General features: G+C 36.8%; 2 protein-coding genes across 6 annotated transcripts in view; both read right to left on the bottom strand.

Moving 5' to 3' along the window:
- Positions 1–16,917, bottom strand: part of LOC109057318 (plexin-B2-like) — a 344,361-nt gene that overhangs the window by 146,273 nt on the left and 181,171 nt on the right. The window lies entirely within an intron of this gene.
- Positions 1–16,917, bottom strand: part of LOC109071575 (beta-1,4 N-acetylgalactosaminyltransferase 1-like) — a 60,467-nt gene that overhangs the window by 34,327 nt on the left and 9,223 nt on the right. Inside the window, exons 9-11 of the mRNA XM_042752810.1 lie at positions 14,719–14,900; positions 14,487–14,630; positions 13,523–13,682 (exon numbers count right to left, since the gene is read on the bottom strand). Of these exons, the coding sequence (XP_042608744.1) occupies positions 13,523–13,682; positions 14,487–14,630; positions 14,719–14,900 (486 nt within the window). The remainder of the gene's footprint in view (positions 1–13,522; positions 13,683–14,486; positions 14,631–14,718; positions 14,901–16,917) is intronic.

Here is a 16,917-nt window from a genome sequence, read left to right as displayed (position 1 = left end):
CTGTCCAACGTTGGGATCCAATGTCAGTATGACGTTATATTGAAGCTCTCTCTGCCTCTCCTCAGTAGAGCTTATGTCTAGCAATGCCCCTGCTCTGAAACATGAGAACACAAAACCAAACTGATGAGCGCCGTAAACAATCCTAACGTGTCGATTACTTAAAATCATACTTTCAGTGATTGTATTTTCATGAGGAAATTATGTTATGCATTTTCATTCATTCACAGCCTATGGTTGCTATAAACTTTTAAGTTCCAAATTGTCAGTGCCATTGTTTAAACAAAACGCCTCTCTTTACTAAGGTTTCATACCACGTTTAGACTGTTCTGGCTTGTCCAAATTAGTGTATTTATGTATGTATTTTTACAGTATAATCCACCCCCTCGAATTACGACCACCACGTGTGCAGTCACAATTCTTCTATAATGGTAATTCCTATAATGGCCAATGTTTTGTGTGTAATGTGTGTGACATTGTGTTGGTATTAACATGAAACTGCCTTTTAGAAGTAATTGAGTATAAAATAAGGATAGGCAAAACAAATGTGATAATTTGTTTTATACCTTTTATTTATACTTAACCTGTTAGACACGGAAATGACTAGATTTAAACAGTACAAATAATTTTTGAGCGTCCCCTCATTTTCCTATCTTTCTGTTTTTTATAAGTATCACAATTGTCCTTTATTTTCCCTTTCTGAAGTGGCCACGCCTACCTAGCGGCAACAGTTTAAACCAGTAGTCCACATTGTATCCTGCTGCGGTAGCAGAGTTAATGGTAAATCTTAAAGGTATACCCAGTATGCCCATTTTCCAGTTAGTATGATTTAGGGTGTCTTCATGAAATGTCTGTAACTAATTTCCTTAAAATTCCTCGGTAAACAATCCCTTATTACCTTTGTCAAAACGGGTGAGTCCAGAAAGCGTTATGTGACACCCAGGGTATTCTTTAGGGATAAGGAAGTGGATAACTCAGCTTTCGGTTTCCAAAAACGGAAGGTAACTCCTCAGGGTATGCAAGTAGCCATAGCTACTTATTCGCTGAACATAACCTGCTCCGGAGCAGGTTTGTTTACGTCAGAGCTATTCAGCAAATTGGGTGACCTATTGACGAGAACTCCAGTAGCATAGAAGATTGCGTGCGGTATATGATATTACAATATATAGATATATAAATACAATTTTATAGTGGGTTTAATCTCCATCACGCGTCCAGTGAGGCCATAAGCCTGCAGCACTAGCTGGTGGTGTCGAACTAGAGGCGCTGGCACATATCGATCAGTGTTTGACCTCCACGAGAGCAATTTGAAAGTGCACAGAAAAAAAAACGCAGTTCTGCACTCTTGTCAGGGCAGTGCACAGACATTTTGGGGGCAGTGGATCAAACCAAACAAGGGGGACCAGTGGGGTGGGGGTGCTAAGTTACAACAAATTATACCCTGTTACAAAAATATACAATTTTAAAAGAAAAGACACACACTCTGTAATAATTTGCAGACTTTAGTGTAGATGTTTTGATAAAATGTGATGGCCCTCCCTCACTCTACTGAACACTTGCTTCTGGCCTCATCTTCAATGGAAGTAGGGGGAGAGTGGGGGAAGTTAGCCATCCCCCATTTTCTTGGCAAGCTGTACACTTTACATAAAAGTCGTGTACCATATATTTTTGGAACCACCCATACATTTCTGCCAGACTGTGAAAAGGAGAAAACTGCTGTTGGGTAAATCAAAGTCAGCATTTTAACTTAACTACAGTGCCTTATGTGGGGGTAAGTTAAATCTCTGAATTATAAACTGTTAATTTTTAATGTGATATTAAATGTGATATTACTGGTTTAGTTTATCATACGTACATATTATTTGTTATTTCTTTGATAGGGACAGGTACAAGTGCACCAACATCCAATTCTCTGATAAGAACCAGAAAAACGGCTTTTCATCAAAATCCGCAATTATAATTTTCAGATAATATTTCCACCTGTAGTCACTACTGTCTCTAGTTTTAGTCTGTGTTTTAGGAAGGCTACAGCTTGGTGTTCAACATTTTTCAGAAATCCAAACAATTAAATATTGAAATGTTAAACTTTAATTTGGTTGGTTGTAGTTTGTTAATGTTTAACTTACATGAAATAAAATATGACTGTTTGTAAAAGGAAAATATTAAATACATTTTTCAAATCCAGATTTGGTCAGATGGTCACTTTACCACCCAGATGAGCATCTTACCCACTGACTCGAATCGGGTCCCAACTACCCTAAACCAGGGCAAACTGAGCCATGGGAACACTTTTTGATAAGAAGCCATATTTTTAGAAACCCTTTAGGATACATTTCTGATTTATTAAAATGATAGGAATACTTTCATTTGGGATAGGATAGATACATTCATTGTACTTCTTCATCATTTAAACTTATCATGAGGACAACATAAGTAAAATAGCTAATCTCCCCTATATGTATTAGACATTTAATTTATTATTCTACAGCATAAATCTATATTATATACTAATAAACATAATTTATAGAACATTAATATTATTTTTTAACTATTTATAGGCCTACTATTAATATGGTTTTAATAAAATATGATGTGTGTTTGATAGGATTACTAGTATCAAGACAAGTCATTATAATGGGAAATATACTTAATTACAAGAGTTAAAGTGTGACAAACTGCTAAATATTTTATATGATGATTTACCTGCTCGCTTGATGTATTCATGTTTGCAATGTTGAACTACCTTTAGCAGCCTGCCATGGCTCTTTCTCTCTGTCTCTGTCTTCTTTTTTGCGAAGGCATTTTTTTTTTCTACAAAATGTGCCAACAACAGATAATTTTGTGTTATTTATATTAGATCTGATCTGGTACAATAATTTTATCCTTGTCAAAAAATCCTATAGGAATTTCAGTTTATCCTTTTGACTTTAAAAGACAGAGAGAGAGCAAAATCATTACCGGCAGAAATAAAAACAAACTACCAATTACTAATTCAGCGAATCATCCACTAACTGTAATGTAGATTGTAATGCGCTCTACGAGTTAATGCAGAATGCACGAGCTCGGACACTACTGTGGTCTGTTGCTGGAGCTGGGGGGGAAAACACGGAGCGGATTAGCGGAATCAGCGGATCTTAGCGTAGCGGGAACAGACAGCTTTGAGCTGGGGGGATTGATGGGATTGTGACAGGGGCAACTCAATCGATGAGGGAAAAGGGCAGTAGCTCTGGCCACCGGGCCCACCTCCCTGTGCACAGTCCTGGCTCTCGTGGTACTGTTAATGGTGCTTTTTCACTGCGTGGTATTACTCAGGCTCAGTAAGGTATGGTACGGCTCGGCTCCGCACAGTTTGCATTTCCACTGCAGTTTAGTTATCGCTTTTAGAACGTTTAGGATATTTACATGTCGTTATAGCTGTGCCGCCTCTACTGCCACGACTCCTAAAAAAAACTTCTTCATTCCGCGTCGCTCCATCAAGCCCTCGCTGGATCCACTCCTTTACTATCAACGAGAGGAACGTCTGTACTTCCGTAACAGACATCAAAAAACTATTTGGTTGTTAAAAAAAAGGTGCGCTCATTCAAACAACCGTTTTGTTCGATCATTGGCTGGCTGGCTGTGCTGAGTTAAATATAGCAGTTCTTTTGTGTTTGTTTCTCAAGTCATTGATGCATGTAGCGATGGATTTCTCTCCAGCCAATCCGTGATCCAGCAGTAGCTTACACATCACGTTTCGGTAATGGTACGGTTCACTTAGAACCCTTCAACCAAGGTAGTACTAAAAAAAAGTACCAGGTACTGTACCCAGTGGAAACCCCCCAAAAGTGAACCTACCGATCCGTACCCATGCCGTATACCATGCAGTGGAAAAAAAGCGGCTTATACATCGGGGGAGGCAGGGGAGGCACAGCTTCCCCCAAGTTTACACCAGTGTCGGCTTGTCGGGGGAGGCAGGGGAGGCACAGCTTCCCCAAAATTTTGAGGTGAAAATGAGGACGATTTAATGTAAATGAAATTCACAATTCATTTCAGTTCATGTCTCAGAATTTAGATTTTTTGTTTGTAATTTCACAGCTGTAATACCATAACATGTTACTGAAGTTGGAAAGTGCCGCTTTTCTATCGCGAATGTGCCGAATCTGCTAATGTAATTACAACCGCTAGGTGGCCAGAGAAGGGGAGGGGGAGGGCCGGGGGAGAGCTGCAGCATCAAGTGTTCACTTTCAGAGCTGAGAAGTGTTGAGAAAAGAAACCTTGCAAAGGAGGCTAGCCTCCCTTCTGGTATATAAACCGATCATCATAGAGACGTAAATTACGTGATATTAGTTTGAACGTCTCCCGCTGTGCCGATAATGTACCAAGTACTTATGATGAGTAGCAATATTGAATATTTGATTTCCAACAGATTTACCAAGCTGTCATTCAAACAGTATATATACAAATGAAAAAAAAGGGAGAACACCCCTCAGATGGATATAGGCTACATCAGTCAGCTAAAAGAAAATGGCCACAACAGGCATCTCTCTTTTAACACAGACTTTTAAAGAAGGGATGGATGTTTGCTTCAAGTGATAGGACAGGTAAGTGAAATTATATTATCTTGCTGTATGTGTGTCGTTTTCCTTACGTTTTCTGACTAAAAGCCACCAAAAAGCCATTTTAAAGTGGTTAAGCATATAATAATAATAATAATAACAATCGGCAGGGATCCCCAGACCAATACAATTAGTGTGCCTCCTCTATTTTAAAACCCACGAGCCGCCACTGGTTTACACCAGTTACACTCAGAGATGTGTCCCATACATGAGGCTGCCAGCCCCCTTAGATGTAAGGCTACATTTACACTGGTGCATTTTTGTTGGACATATAATGCTACTAAAAAGAACATTATTTTTGTGTATTTGGTGTAATGCAATGTGTTATGCAGTTTTAGGTATTTTACATATAATGTACATTATTGTTTCTCCTCTGTGCCCCACCTTTCTGAAACGCGTTGATTTTTACAAAGCTCATTGTCTGAAAAAAGGGAGGTGTGCTCTGATTGCCAGCTAACCAGTGCGTTGTGATTGGCCGAATGCCTCAAAGCGTGTGACGGAAATGTTACGTTGTCTTAACATACTATGCTGTCTCCCAGGCCAGCAGCACGAGACTCAGTCCAGCTGCTCTGCTCGTGCACATCCCATCATCGGTTCTCTTTTAGTAGTTCGCTAAGTTCGTTTGTTGCATCCAGTGGGGACATAATTACTGATTATAATGACTTATACTGTCTTTTTACGCATTGCGTTGCATCGTGCAGTGTAAACATAAAACCATATCTGCATTTGTGATCGGAGAAACAACAAACAACAAGCCTTCTCTACTGCTCAAAACTTGCGTTTGGATCATCAGTGGCAAATTATTTCAATATAAAAAACGTACTTACAGGCTGTGAGTCAGAAGCAGAAGTGCCAGACTATTTGGGTTGGACTGTTCTGGAACAGTGTTGAAATACAACTTAACCACTGATTCTAGCCGTGTCCTCTTTTGGAAGACCAAACAAAGTAGTTTTGCTTTCACAACGAAACACACAGTGACTCCACAACATGGCATCGGCGGCAACAACAATACTACAGAGAGAATAAAAGTTACGCCTTCTTTCTTAGCGTGAACATTTGGGCGGTGTTATTCAAAAAACCCCACACTGTGATGTAGAGATGTGGGGGCGTGTTAGAACGAGCCGTATTAGGGGGGTGTGGTTGACTCTTAACTTTTATAAAGAATATCTCTTTGGATTTGAGACTTTAGTCTTCGCAACTTTACAAATTTTATTTATGCACCAAGAGCTTGTAACACTTCAAAGAGAAAGGAAAAATTGAAATAGCATCATACGACCCATTTAAAATGAAAACGATCTTCGTCATACTGGCATTTCCACTGCGTTTCAAGCCGACTTTCCAGTATCTCTAACAAGCGACAGACCGGAAGTCATTCATTTCCAATGGAGAGTGCGGGAGATGCATGGAGTTCCAATCATATGTAGATGTCTGCTCATACTACACGACCGAAAGCGCGTGTTATGTGACCATTCATGCAAACTGTAGCATCATGCTACATAAGACAATAAATAAGATTTATGTTCTGCTTTACTCAAAACTCACTTTAAACCACCATCGAGTGCTTTTAATAACTTCCGATTGCAGTCTAATGTGTGTTTTGGCCATGTAATGTTGCTGAAATTAAATATGTTATTACCTCTGGGTCAGAGTAGCGATCATGGAAGAGAGAACACAGGCAGACAGCGCTGGAAGCTGCTAATGCTCATCAGTAAATCAGTGGAAAATAAATAGAAATCATGACTCTGATGTCTGAGCAATGAGGTTTAAAATGAACATGCACTAGTGTAAATGTAGCCTAACAGATGTGTAAATGGAAGACTATTTGAGCTTTATTAAAACTATTTGCATTGATTTGTGTTGGTTACATTTTGCACCAACAAGCAGTAAAACAAAACCAGATTATTCTTTTAGATTATATAAAAATCAACAAACAAAAAAATAAAACCAAAGTGTTTTTATTTCTTTTTTTTTAGATAATGTAATTTTGTTACTGTTACAATTGATTTCATAAAATTTGTTATCGAAAAAAGTATCATTCAGGAACCGGTATCGAAGTCAAGGTATCGGTATTGGTATCGATATTAAAAATTTTTGAACGATACCCTACCCTACTCATTACCAGTTACTCCTTTCAGTAGTAATATTATTAATGTACTTATTACTTTCTGGCAACAGTAAATAGTTATATTACTAGTCACTCTGTCATGTCTTTGAAACACCTCTCGGGCATGCAAGTGCAGCTCCTATCTCTTTGAAACATCAAATTCTCCAAAACCGTTCACAACAATTGTCTCATAAATGTTGTTTCTTCTGCTCAAATAGCATCAAAAAGACTTATTTTTCAGGCTAGACCAGCCAGTGCACATGCGCAATCATGCTCGTATCTCTTCTTTTTATAATCTTATGAAAACTGTATTGATGAAAAGAAGCACACAGAGTGGCCAAATTCTGGTGTCCGAAAACACACAGAGCACACTCAAAACTGCTAAATGTGGACAAACTGGGAACCCCAATCCATGTAATAATCTACACCAGCACAAACAACCGAGAGCCCAACAGGATAGGGTGGCTCCATCACTACAAACAGTGATGGAAAAGGCCTCAACCACCTTCCCAAATGCTAACATCATTATCTCCTCACTGCTGTCCTGAAAAGACTACCACCCTGACACTATCCAGCAGATGAATGCAAAACTCTCTCACGCCTGGCTGCGAATGTAAAACCCAATGTGCACCTGACACACCACCCAACCCTGGACCTCACATGCTTCTACGACCATGTCCATCGGTACAAAACAGCTGTTCCTCTCTTTGCCGAGACCCTAAAAAATGTGGCCCTGAATCAGAACCCAAACAGCATCTGCAGGATCAACAACCTCCACTCAGACCTGTAAAAAACACAGGGTACCATCAGTGACAACACACAGAAAACTGCAAAGGCCTTTGCATACTTAGTGCAATAATTTTTAATTTTATCTTTAAAGGGGTCATCAGATGCCCAATTGATATAAGTTGATATGATTCCTTAGGGTCTTAATGAAAAGTCTATAACATAATTTGGTTAAAATTTCTCAATGGTAGTGTAAAGAACACCTTTTTTACCCTGTCAAAATGAGCTCTGTTTTTAGCAAGCCATTCTAGTCCATTTTGCTTTAAATGCTAATGAGCTGTGCTGACCCTGCCCCTCTCTTCTGTGGGGTGAGAGCAGTACTGTTTACTTTAGCTGCAAAACTTGCTTACTAGCACATATTAGGAAAGGCGATTTGCAAAGATTAATAAAAAACCTTATACTCACTTTTTCTGTAGATGAAGTTCGATCACGAATGATTTGCGTGAACACAGACGCATTTAGGCAGATTGGGGATCGGTGCATTCCCTTCACAATGAAAGTAACATTAATCCTCTGTGTCTTCAGGGGCTCAGATGTCAGAAGTAAACGACGACTACTATGTTCATTATTACATCCAACAACAAAACACCTCAATCGCTTAATCGGAGACATTATTGTCTTCCACCAATAAACATTAACTTGTTACAGTGTTTATAATTTATACTGATAACTACTATATATGACAATAAAATAAATAATATAATAACCATATTAGAATAATATAATATTACCAAAATAGTTGAAAATGTCCCATTTAATAGGTTGTGTTTAAGTCACTAATTCAATTTTGTTCTGTTGTCTGAAAACAGAAAAAAATATCTTAATGAGAACAGTGTGTTTTTGGGAATTGAGTGTTTTTAAAATACAGTACCCTATGTAAACACAGAGAGTAGGAGAGAAGCAAACTGATGAACAGGTGATACTAGGCAAATGCAAATGTGATGCAGTGACATTGATTTGCTAATTTTAGCGACTTTTCCATTGAAAATAGTTGGCCAGACTGGGTAGAGCACATAATGTTATTGCTTTGCTCATAGAGTATTTAATGCTTAGCATTTAGCATTCTAACGTGCTCTTTTTAACAACCTACAATCTTATAATTCAGTTGTGTAACACAAGACGTTAATTGTTGGACTGGAGTGGTGCGTGGATTACTTGTGGATTATTGTTAAGTTTTTATCAGCTGTTTGGACTCTCAGTCTGACAACACGAGGATCCGGTGTCACTGTATCTGGTTGTTTGGAGATTTTACTCCTCTCAAAACGGTGAAAAAATAAAGTTGAGAGCATTTTATACTGGCCCAGATATGGTCAAGTGTAAAATGGAACGTGTAAACTCAACTGGATACCAATCCTATCAATCTTGAAGTGCACTGTCCTCAGAACATTTAAAACAATTATGTTAGACCACGGGGAGTTTTTATACAAGAGATAAATTAAACGAGTGCTGACTCTATTTCACAGAGTCAATTCATTCCTTATCTTTTTCTTCCTTGAGCTCATTTGAATGTGATCCAGATCACAAGACACTTATGGGGTTTGTTTCCTGATGAGAAAACAATAACTTTAAAACAATGCTGAATGCATTTCAACAGAAATTGAGAGTAATCATGCTCAAAAACAGTCCCTAAATCCCTAAATGCAAATGAGCTGTTTTTATGCAAACCTCTCAGGCAAATACTCATAGGGAAATATGGAGTGGGCAACCAGTGCCGACAGAACAGCATTCTACAAATAACACATACAGGGTATAGTTTGTTGTGTTTTTTTCATGTGGTTTTTTTTTTAGCGTTTTTACGCATTAAAATTAGGCATATGCTATCTATACTAAAAATTAAACATAAAAATCAGCCATATACTACTAATACTAAGTGCAAATACCAACAGATGCTATTTACTCCTAATCATCAACACATATAGTGCAAGTTTACCCTTTGTTATTTTTCTAGTTATTTACCTATAGCAGCTAATGAATCAGAAGTCTGACGTTTGCAGAAAAAAGCTTACTTCTGCGGTGGATACATAAGCTGACCACTTTCTGTTCAAGAATAGAAACAAATAAATAATTTAATGAAAATAAATAAATAAGTAAAATGACAACAGAGCATTGACTCTTTATTGGCACTACAATGTATTTAGTGACAATATTGATCCAGTAAACATGCAAAGGTGAAGGACTGATGACACTTTGACTTTTTGGTGACAACTTTGCAGGACTGTTGATTTTAACCAATAAAATACAAATCTGACTCTTATATAAATAAATAATATACAGGCTACACCATCAACCGTTATTAAAAATATTGTTAGGAATTTTTCTACCTCAAGCAAAAATTAACTGCAGTTTAATTCTGCACTCTCAGAAAAAAAAGGTACAAAAGCTGTCACTGGGGCAGTAACTTTTCAAAAGATATACTTTTGTACCTTTTAGGTACTAATATGTACCTTTAAGGTGCCAATATAAGGTAAGGTAAGGTATCTTTATTTCGTACCCACAGGTAAATTTGTTTTGCCGATAAAAGAAGAATTCGGTCATCCAAAATAAAAACATAGAAGACATAAAACAGGCTGCACCATAACACATACACATCCTCTGTCCAAATTAACTATCAAATACTAAAACATCTGTCTTACTCATTATTTAAAATTTCTATTGCCACTGGAACAAAAGTATTTCTGTACCGTCTAGTCTTCCATCTCGAGGCCACAAACCGACAACCAGAGGGAAGTAACTGAAAGTCATTCCTTAAGGGATGCGACCGATCATTCAAGACAACATCAGCTTACCAGTACAAATAATTCCCAAAAACATTTCCCAAATTACACTAATTAACCCAAACTCACACTAAACAACCATTTAAAAATATTTCTTAATGATTCACTAACCATCACTGACAGGCTTCCATACCACACCACAATGGAAAATGACATAATAGATTCAATAAAAGCAAAGTAAAACAAAGTCAGCATGTGTCTATCAATGTTAAATTTAGCAAGCTTCCTAAGGCAACTCAAACACTGATGAGCCTTTTTGCAGACCATGTCACAATTCAACTCAAATGACAGTTTTGAGTCTATGATTGTGCCAAGATATTTATAACTCTCCACACGATCCACAACCTGTCCTTTAATAGTCGTAGTGACGTGATCAACAGCGTGTGTGCGAAAATCAATAATCATGTCTTTCGTTTTAGTAATATTTAACTTTAGATAAGAATCATCGCACCAGGTCACAAAATCATAAATCAAATATCCTGTTTCATGTAAGCTTTGACACATATTGGTGTACAAAATATATAGTAATGGTGAAAGAACACAGCTTTGAGGGGATCCTGTGGATAAACATAATACATCTGAGAAGCTACTATTCACTTTTACCCTCTGCATTCTGTTAGTTAAAAAGTCCAGTATCCATCCCACTAAGTTGTGGTTCAGCTTGTAATACTCTAGCAATCTTCTGGCTAGAATATGAGGTTGCATAGTATTAATAGCAGAAGAAAAAAAGTCAATGAACAACAGTCTTGCACGGGTATTTTTCCCCTCCAGATGCTTAGTCAGTAAGTTTAACAACATAAGTAAAGGATCCTCAACACTTCTATTCGCTCTATATGGAAATTGCATAGGATCGAGGGCTTGTCCAGTCTTACTCAATATCTCAGACTTCACCAATTTCTCAAATGATTTCATTACTAAGGAGGTGAGGGCAACTGGTCTCAGATCATTTAACGCTTTAGGGTTATTGCATTTGGGAACAGGAGTAATAGTAGACTTTTTCCACAGGGTAGGTACCTTCTGTGCTCGTAGTGACTAATTAAAAATATCAGAAAATATTGAAGATAATTGCTTTGCACAGTGCTTTAATACTCTCCCACATATGTAGTTTGGACCAGGACTCTTATTCATCTTAGTTAAGAGAAAAATTTCCTCCACTGCTGCCTTTTCTAAGACTATGTGGGAATCATCCTTACACAGGCATTGCAATTCTTCTACTTCATCTTTAAAATCAAAACTTTCAAATCTTGAATAAAACCTATTAAGAGCATTTGAAAGGTCATCATTTGATCTAAAACCGTCAATACACAAAGTGCTCTTATTCACATTATGCTGTAATCCCACAATTTTCTTCATGCCAGACCAAGCTGAGCCTAAATTATTGTTTGCCAAATTATTTTCTAACTTAACTTTGTATGCTTGCTTATCTTTAAGGATCTCCGTTCTAACCTCCTTCCTCGCTATTGCCCTCTCTAAACCTTCCCCCTGCTTGCAGGCTAGCTTCAATATGGACTGTTTATAGGTACAAGGGTGTGCCTTTTGAAAAGGTACCACACCAGTGACAGCTTTTGTACCTTTTTTTCTGAGAGAGTATACAGTAAAGCAGGTGATTTACAGGAACTGCAAAACTTGTTTTCAGCTCACTTGTTAATGTGCTATCCCAGCTAACAAAGTAAGAACACTTTGCTAACATTCCCATTATATTATGAAGACATTATTTGAATGAACACTACTTTTAAATGTTCTAAAAATAAGTAATAACATTTAAAATGTTGAAATATGAAATCCCAGCATAACCTGTTTGCAAAACTGTAAATCTATTGAGTTTTATAAACTAATGTTTCAGCAACCTTCATTCAGCTTTCATATTTAGCAGCATACACTTTTGTATGCTTCACTTATGAAAATTGTGTATGATCCACTTATAAAAAACAATGTAACACTTTAATTTTCACACTGCATGAACATCTCAAATGATTTTTAGAAACCAGTTCCTACTTCATGAATTAAATTTCATGTAAAAAAAAATAAAATGTTTTGGAGTGGATATTAAAGGAAAGGAAAGGAAAGTCAAACCCAGTCAACCAGTTCTCAGTGAACAGACCATGAAACTAGACAAAGAAAAGGCTTTTTGAATGATTTAAGTTTAGTTAATATGTTTGGTCACTATATAATTCTCATTCTTCAATCTGTGTTCTTCTATAGCTTTAATGACTTTGGAGGCTTGTTTCCACCACGGACGAAAAGATTAAAAAGGTAATTGCAACTTTTTTGGTATCTCGCAATTCTGAGTTTATATCTTGTAATAATGGGTTTCTATCTCACAATTCTGACTTTTTTTCTCATGATTTAGAGAAAAAAAAGGAGTTATAAAAATTTACAAAAACAAAAAAAACCAAAACAAACAAACAAACAAACAAAAACTCATAATTGCAAAAATTGTGCAAAAAAGAAGAAAAAAAGAATATAGACTCAGAATTATGAGGAAAAAAGTTTCAAGAGATTTAAACTAAAAATCTGAGAAAATAGGTCAGAACTGCAAGAAACAGTCTAAATTGTGAGATGTAAAATCAGATTAGTGTAGAAAAAACTCAGAATTTTAAAAAGTAGCAATTATTTTTTTATTCCATGGTAAAAAACAAGCTTTTATATGAATAAGTAGATCCAAACCTTTGATTCGTAGAGTAAATAAAAAAAAAATCCAGTGATTAATAAGGTGTGAGGAATGGCATGTTTCACCTGAAATGCTCCTTAGTATTTGATACATTTCAGATGGTTCTTGAAAAAATGGTGGGTCATTTTCGCCTCTGAATCACTTTTGGGAGGATGCCTGTAGGAACCGTACTTGTTCGTGGGACCGTGTTTTTGGTGACCAATTCTGAAACCTTTGCAGGTGGCAACTAATAAATCTAAAAACCCTTCAACTAAGAATACAGAAAATAAAAACAGATAAAAAAAATTAAAAACATATAACAAACTTTATTATCTCAGAACAAACAATTACCACAGATTACATGATCTCAGTTTGTCAAATATCAAACTATAGTTCTTGGACAATAAATCAAGATTGTCTGTACCAAACCAATGCTTTGATTCAACAAAGACCTAAGCCTGGATACCATTTATCATTTCACGACAATGGATGAATATAATATATGTCAAAACGTATTGTTTCACTTTAGGCAGGTCTTTGGGAAACTTTAATAATAGACCTCATCTAAAACAAATCAGTGACTTCTTCTGATCTGAACGTTTTGAGGTCCACTCACCAGTGTGAGCCACTCTTTTGAGGAACGGGTCAAAACCGACCCTCCGCACAGCCTCCGTCCGGCCCAGGAAGTAGTTGACGACTCCATCTGCAAAGAAGCAGCCATCGAAACCCGGCAGGGGTGCATGGGTACGACTGACACGCGTGATACAGCCGCCTTCCTCACAGACCCCCCCCACATATCAAAACTAAAACAAAAACATATCCCCCTACACCACAACAAAAACCATACGCAGAGAGAGAAAGAAAGAAAAAAATAAAAAAAAAAAAGAAAAGTCAAAAAATCAGCCAAAGTCTCTCACAGACATAAAAATAAGATCTCTATCATTATCAGATCCTTACTGGACACAATACAGATCTCTATTGTCAAAAACAAAAAGTGGATCCCATTGCAAGACACAAATAAACAAAAAAGATCCCTATTGGGATTTCAGATCTCTATTGGTTTGAAAAATATTTATTATATTTAAGTGAACTATAAACATTTATTGCACATGCACATGTGAAACAGGTATAATAACTTAGTTAAATTATTTTTATTCAGCAAGGATGCATTAAATGGACCAAAAGTGACGGTAAAATACATTTATAATGGTAAAAAAGATTTAGATTTCAAATAAATGCTGTTATTCTATTCATCAAAGAGTCCTGAAAATAAATATACCACAGTTTCCATGATAATATTAGGCAGCACAACTGTTTCAATATTGATTATAATAAAAAAAGTTTCTTGAGCAGCAAATCACCATATTAGAATGATTTCTGAAGGATCATGTGACACTGAAGACTGGAATAAATGACATTTTAATGTATATGAAAACAGATTTTAAATTGTAATAATATTTCACAATGTTACTGTTTTATTGTATTTTTATCAAATAAATGCAGCCTTGGTGAGCAGACAACCTTAATTTTTATTTTCGTATTTATAAATAACATCAAGATGATAGAATTAAAACAATTACCACATCTAGTTCAGGAACGGCTTCCATAATGTTCACAAAGCTCTCAATGCGCGTCTCATTGAGGAACACAAAGTCATCATCCACCCACAGGAAGTATTTGGTTGTGACCTGCGACACTGCCAGATTTCTGCCTGCAAACCAGCCCTGAAAAGCCAAACAATGAAAGTAGGTAAATCTTTACACGTCAGGAAAATTACATTAACATTCAATCTGAAAAACCTGATGTTTGTACCTGTGCCGGGGGCATTATGTAGTGCTCTATATTGTCACCGACCACCTTCTCTGGGTTCAGACTGTCATCAGCAACAATGATCTTTATTTTTGGGTAGTTCTGACGGATACTGTTGATGAGGACGTTTAGTTCTTTGTATCGCAGAAATGCTTTAATTAGCACAGTCACCTGAGAGTTCACATCTACAGAGAGAGAGTGCGAGACAATTATGTGCCCAGAACTGGTCAGTGTGGTAATTGTGTTCACATGATACAGATACCGTGATTACACTAATGCTAAAAAAAGTGCATAACAAAATCACTAAAACTAAAATAAAAACTGAATATATAAAAATTAAACGCTGTTCAAAACATTAATAAAAACTATAACTGTATATAAATGAAACTAAAATAACTGTTTAGAAGCATACACTGCACTCTAAGAAAAGTGTATAAAAAAATATTAGTAAAAAAATGCTATGGTCCAAACTTGGTGATCGGTTAACAAAAGTTTCCTTTACTAAAATGTTAAAACTGGGATATTTCATGTAATTTTAAAAAACTTTCTGGAAGAGATTTTAAAATCTTTTTGGAAGAGAAAAAGAACAAGTGTCACCCAGAATCCCTTCTATGACATTTCACATTTAATGGTTTTTCATTTAAACAATTGTTTCCTAGTTTTTGTTTTCAGTTACTGTATGTGCATTTGGGTTTTCTGTTACGACTTATGTTGTTAAATGTTTTTGCATAATATTCATGTCATGTTTGTTACTATGACAGTGTTTTGTATTAAGGCTGATTTATAATTCTGTGTCAGACCTACGCTGTCGCCTTTACGCCGTAGACTAGTGATGCGCGGGTTGTCTCATAACCTGCGGACCCCGTGGGGCCGGGTTGGGGCGGGTAAAGAAATTGGCAATTTAATTGCGGGGCGGGTTGGGGCTGGTCATTAAAAACAAAATAAATAAAAAAATCCATGTATGTTGCATGCAATTCCCTATAGCCTATATTAAATATTTTGAATATATATTTATATTGAATATATTTTATTAGGTTCTTTGATAAGGTTACAATACGAAGGTCTACGTAGCAACGTAACTTGAGTGATGTCCCTGATGTGCGGGTCGTCTCATAGCCCGCGGACCCTGCAGGTCGGGGCGGGGCGGGTAAAGAAATTTTACTTTATTTCATAAAAGCGGGACCCGTGTCACTATCGTAGACTATGCGTCAGTTTTCATTTATACTTCTGCGTCATTGTCTGCATCGATGTGCAGTACACATGCAAACCGCTAGTCTGCAGTGTCCACGGGCATGTTGCTGGTGTAACCCGCAGTACCACGACAAAAGCCAAAGAAGAAGTGGCTCGTCTGAGAAACATTAGCCATGATGGCGGCAAATAAATATCAAATCATTAAATCAATATTTAAAACTACAAAAAGGAGACAACAACGGAACAGGAGAAGATATGGCATTCTTTCAATCTCCACAAGGACTTGTACCATAGCAGATCAACATTGTTTGTCGCGGATAACTAGTGATGTATATAATGCTATGTAGTATAATAAATAATAAGACACTTGTTCTTTGCCTTTTTTTATTTTATATAAGATGGTGTGACATTAAAATATATGAAAGTGCACATTATAAACACACACCAAACCCAAGTACATACAGAAGAAGGGGTTCTAGCAGACAAGTCACACCTTTTGGAGAGGTGCACGTCCGGCTACGGCGTAGGGTGTGTGTCTATGTGTAGGCTGCGGCGTAGGTCCGACGCAGAAGTATAAATCAGCCTTTATTGTGCATGAACATTTTTTATTTGTTATATGCAGGGCCAGCCCGCGGTCAGAAGTGCACCCTCAACAATTTTAGTAGCCTACTGATCGATCATCAAACTGATTAAAATAATGTTAAAATAAAAATGACCTTAACGAAAAATATTTGACATTATGTCATGTTGGACTCATTTAAACACTTTCTGCATCATGACGTAATTATAATACATCATCATAATGCATCAATTATGCATGGCGCATGCAGTTAAAATAGTTTTGCCATTTGTGTGCTCTTAAAGTATAATTTGTAAAAAATTAGTGGAAAAATAAAATTATTAGGGGCACAAGGCAGGAAGCGATGCAAAGAAGAGGAGCAGAAAAATATCAAAATAGAGGTCAAAATCACAAGTTAACGACTTTGTATTAGCCCTTGATGTTTATGCAGT

This window comes from Cyprinus carpio, chromosome B25, assembly GCF_018340385.1.
Source record: "Cyprinus carpio isolate SPL01 chromosome B25, ASM1834038v1, whole genome shotgun sequence".
Classification (NCBI taxonomy): domain Eukaryota; kingdom Metazoa; phylum Chordata; class Actinopteri; order Cypriniformes; family Cyprinidae; genus Cyprinus; species Cyprinus carpio.
Note: the sequence above shows the minus strand (reverse complement) of the source record. Positions and strands in the feature narration are given on the sequence as shown.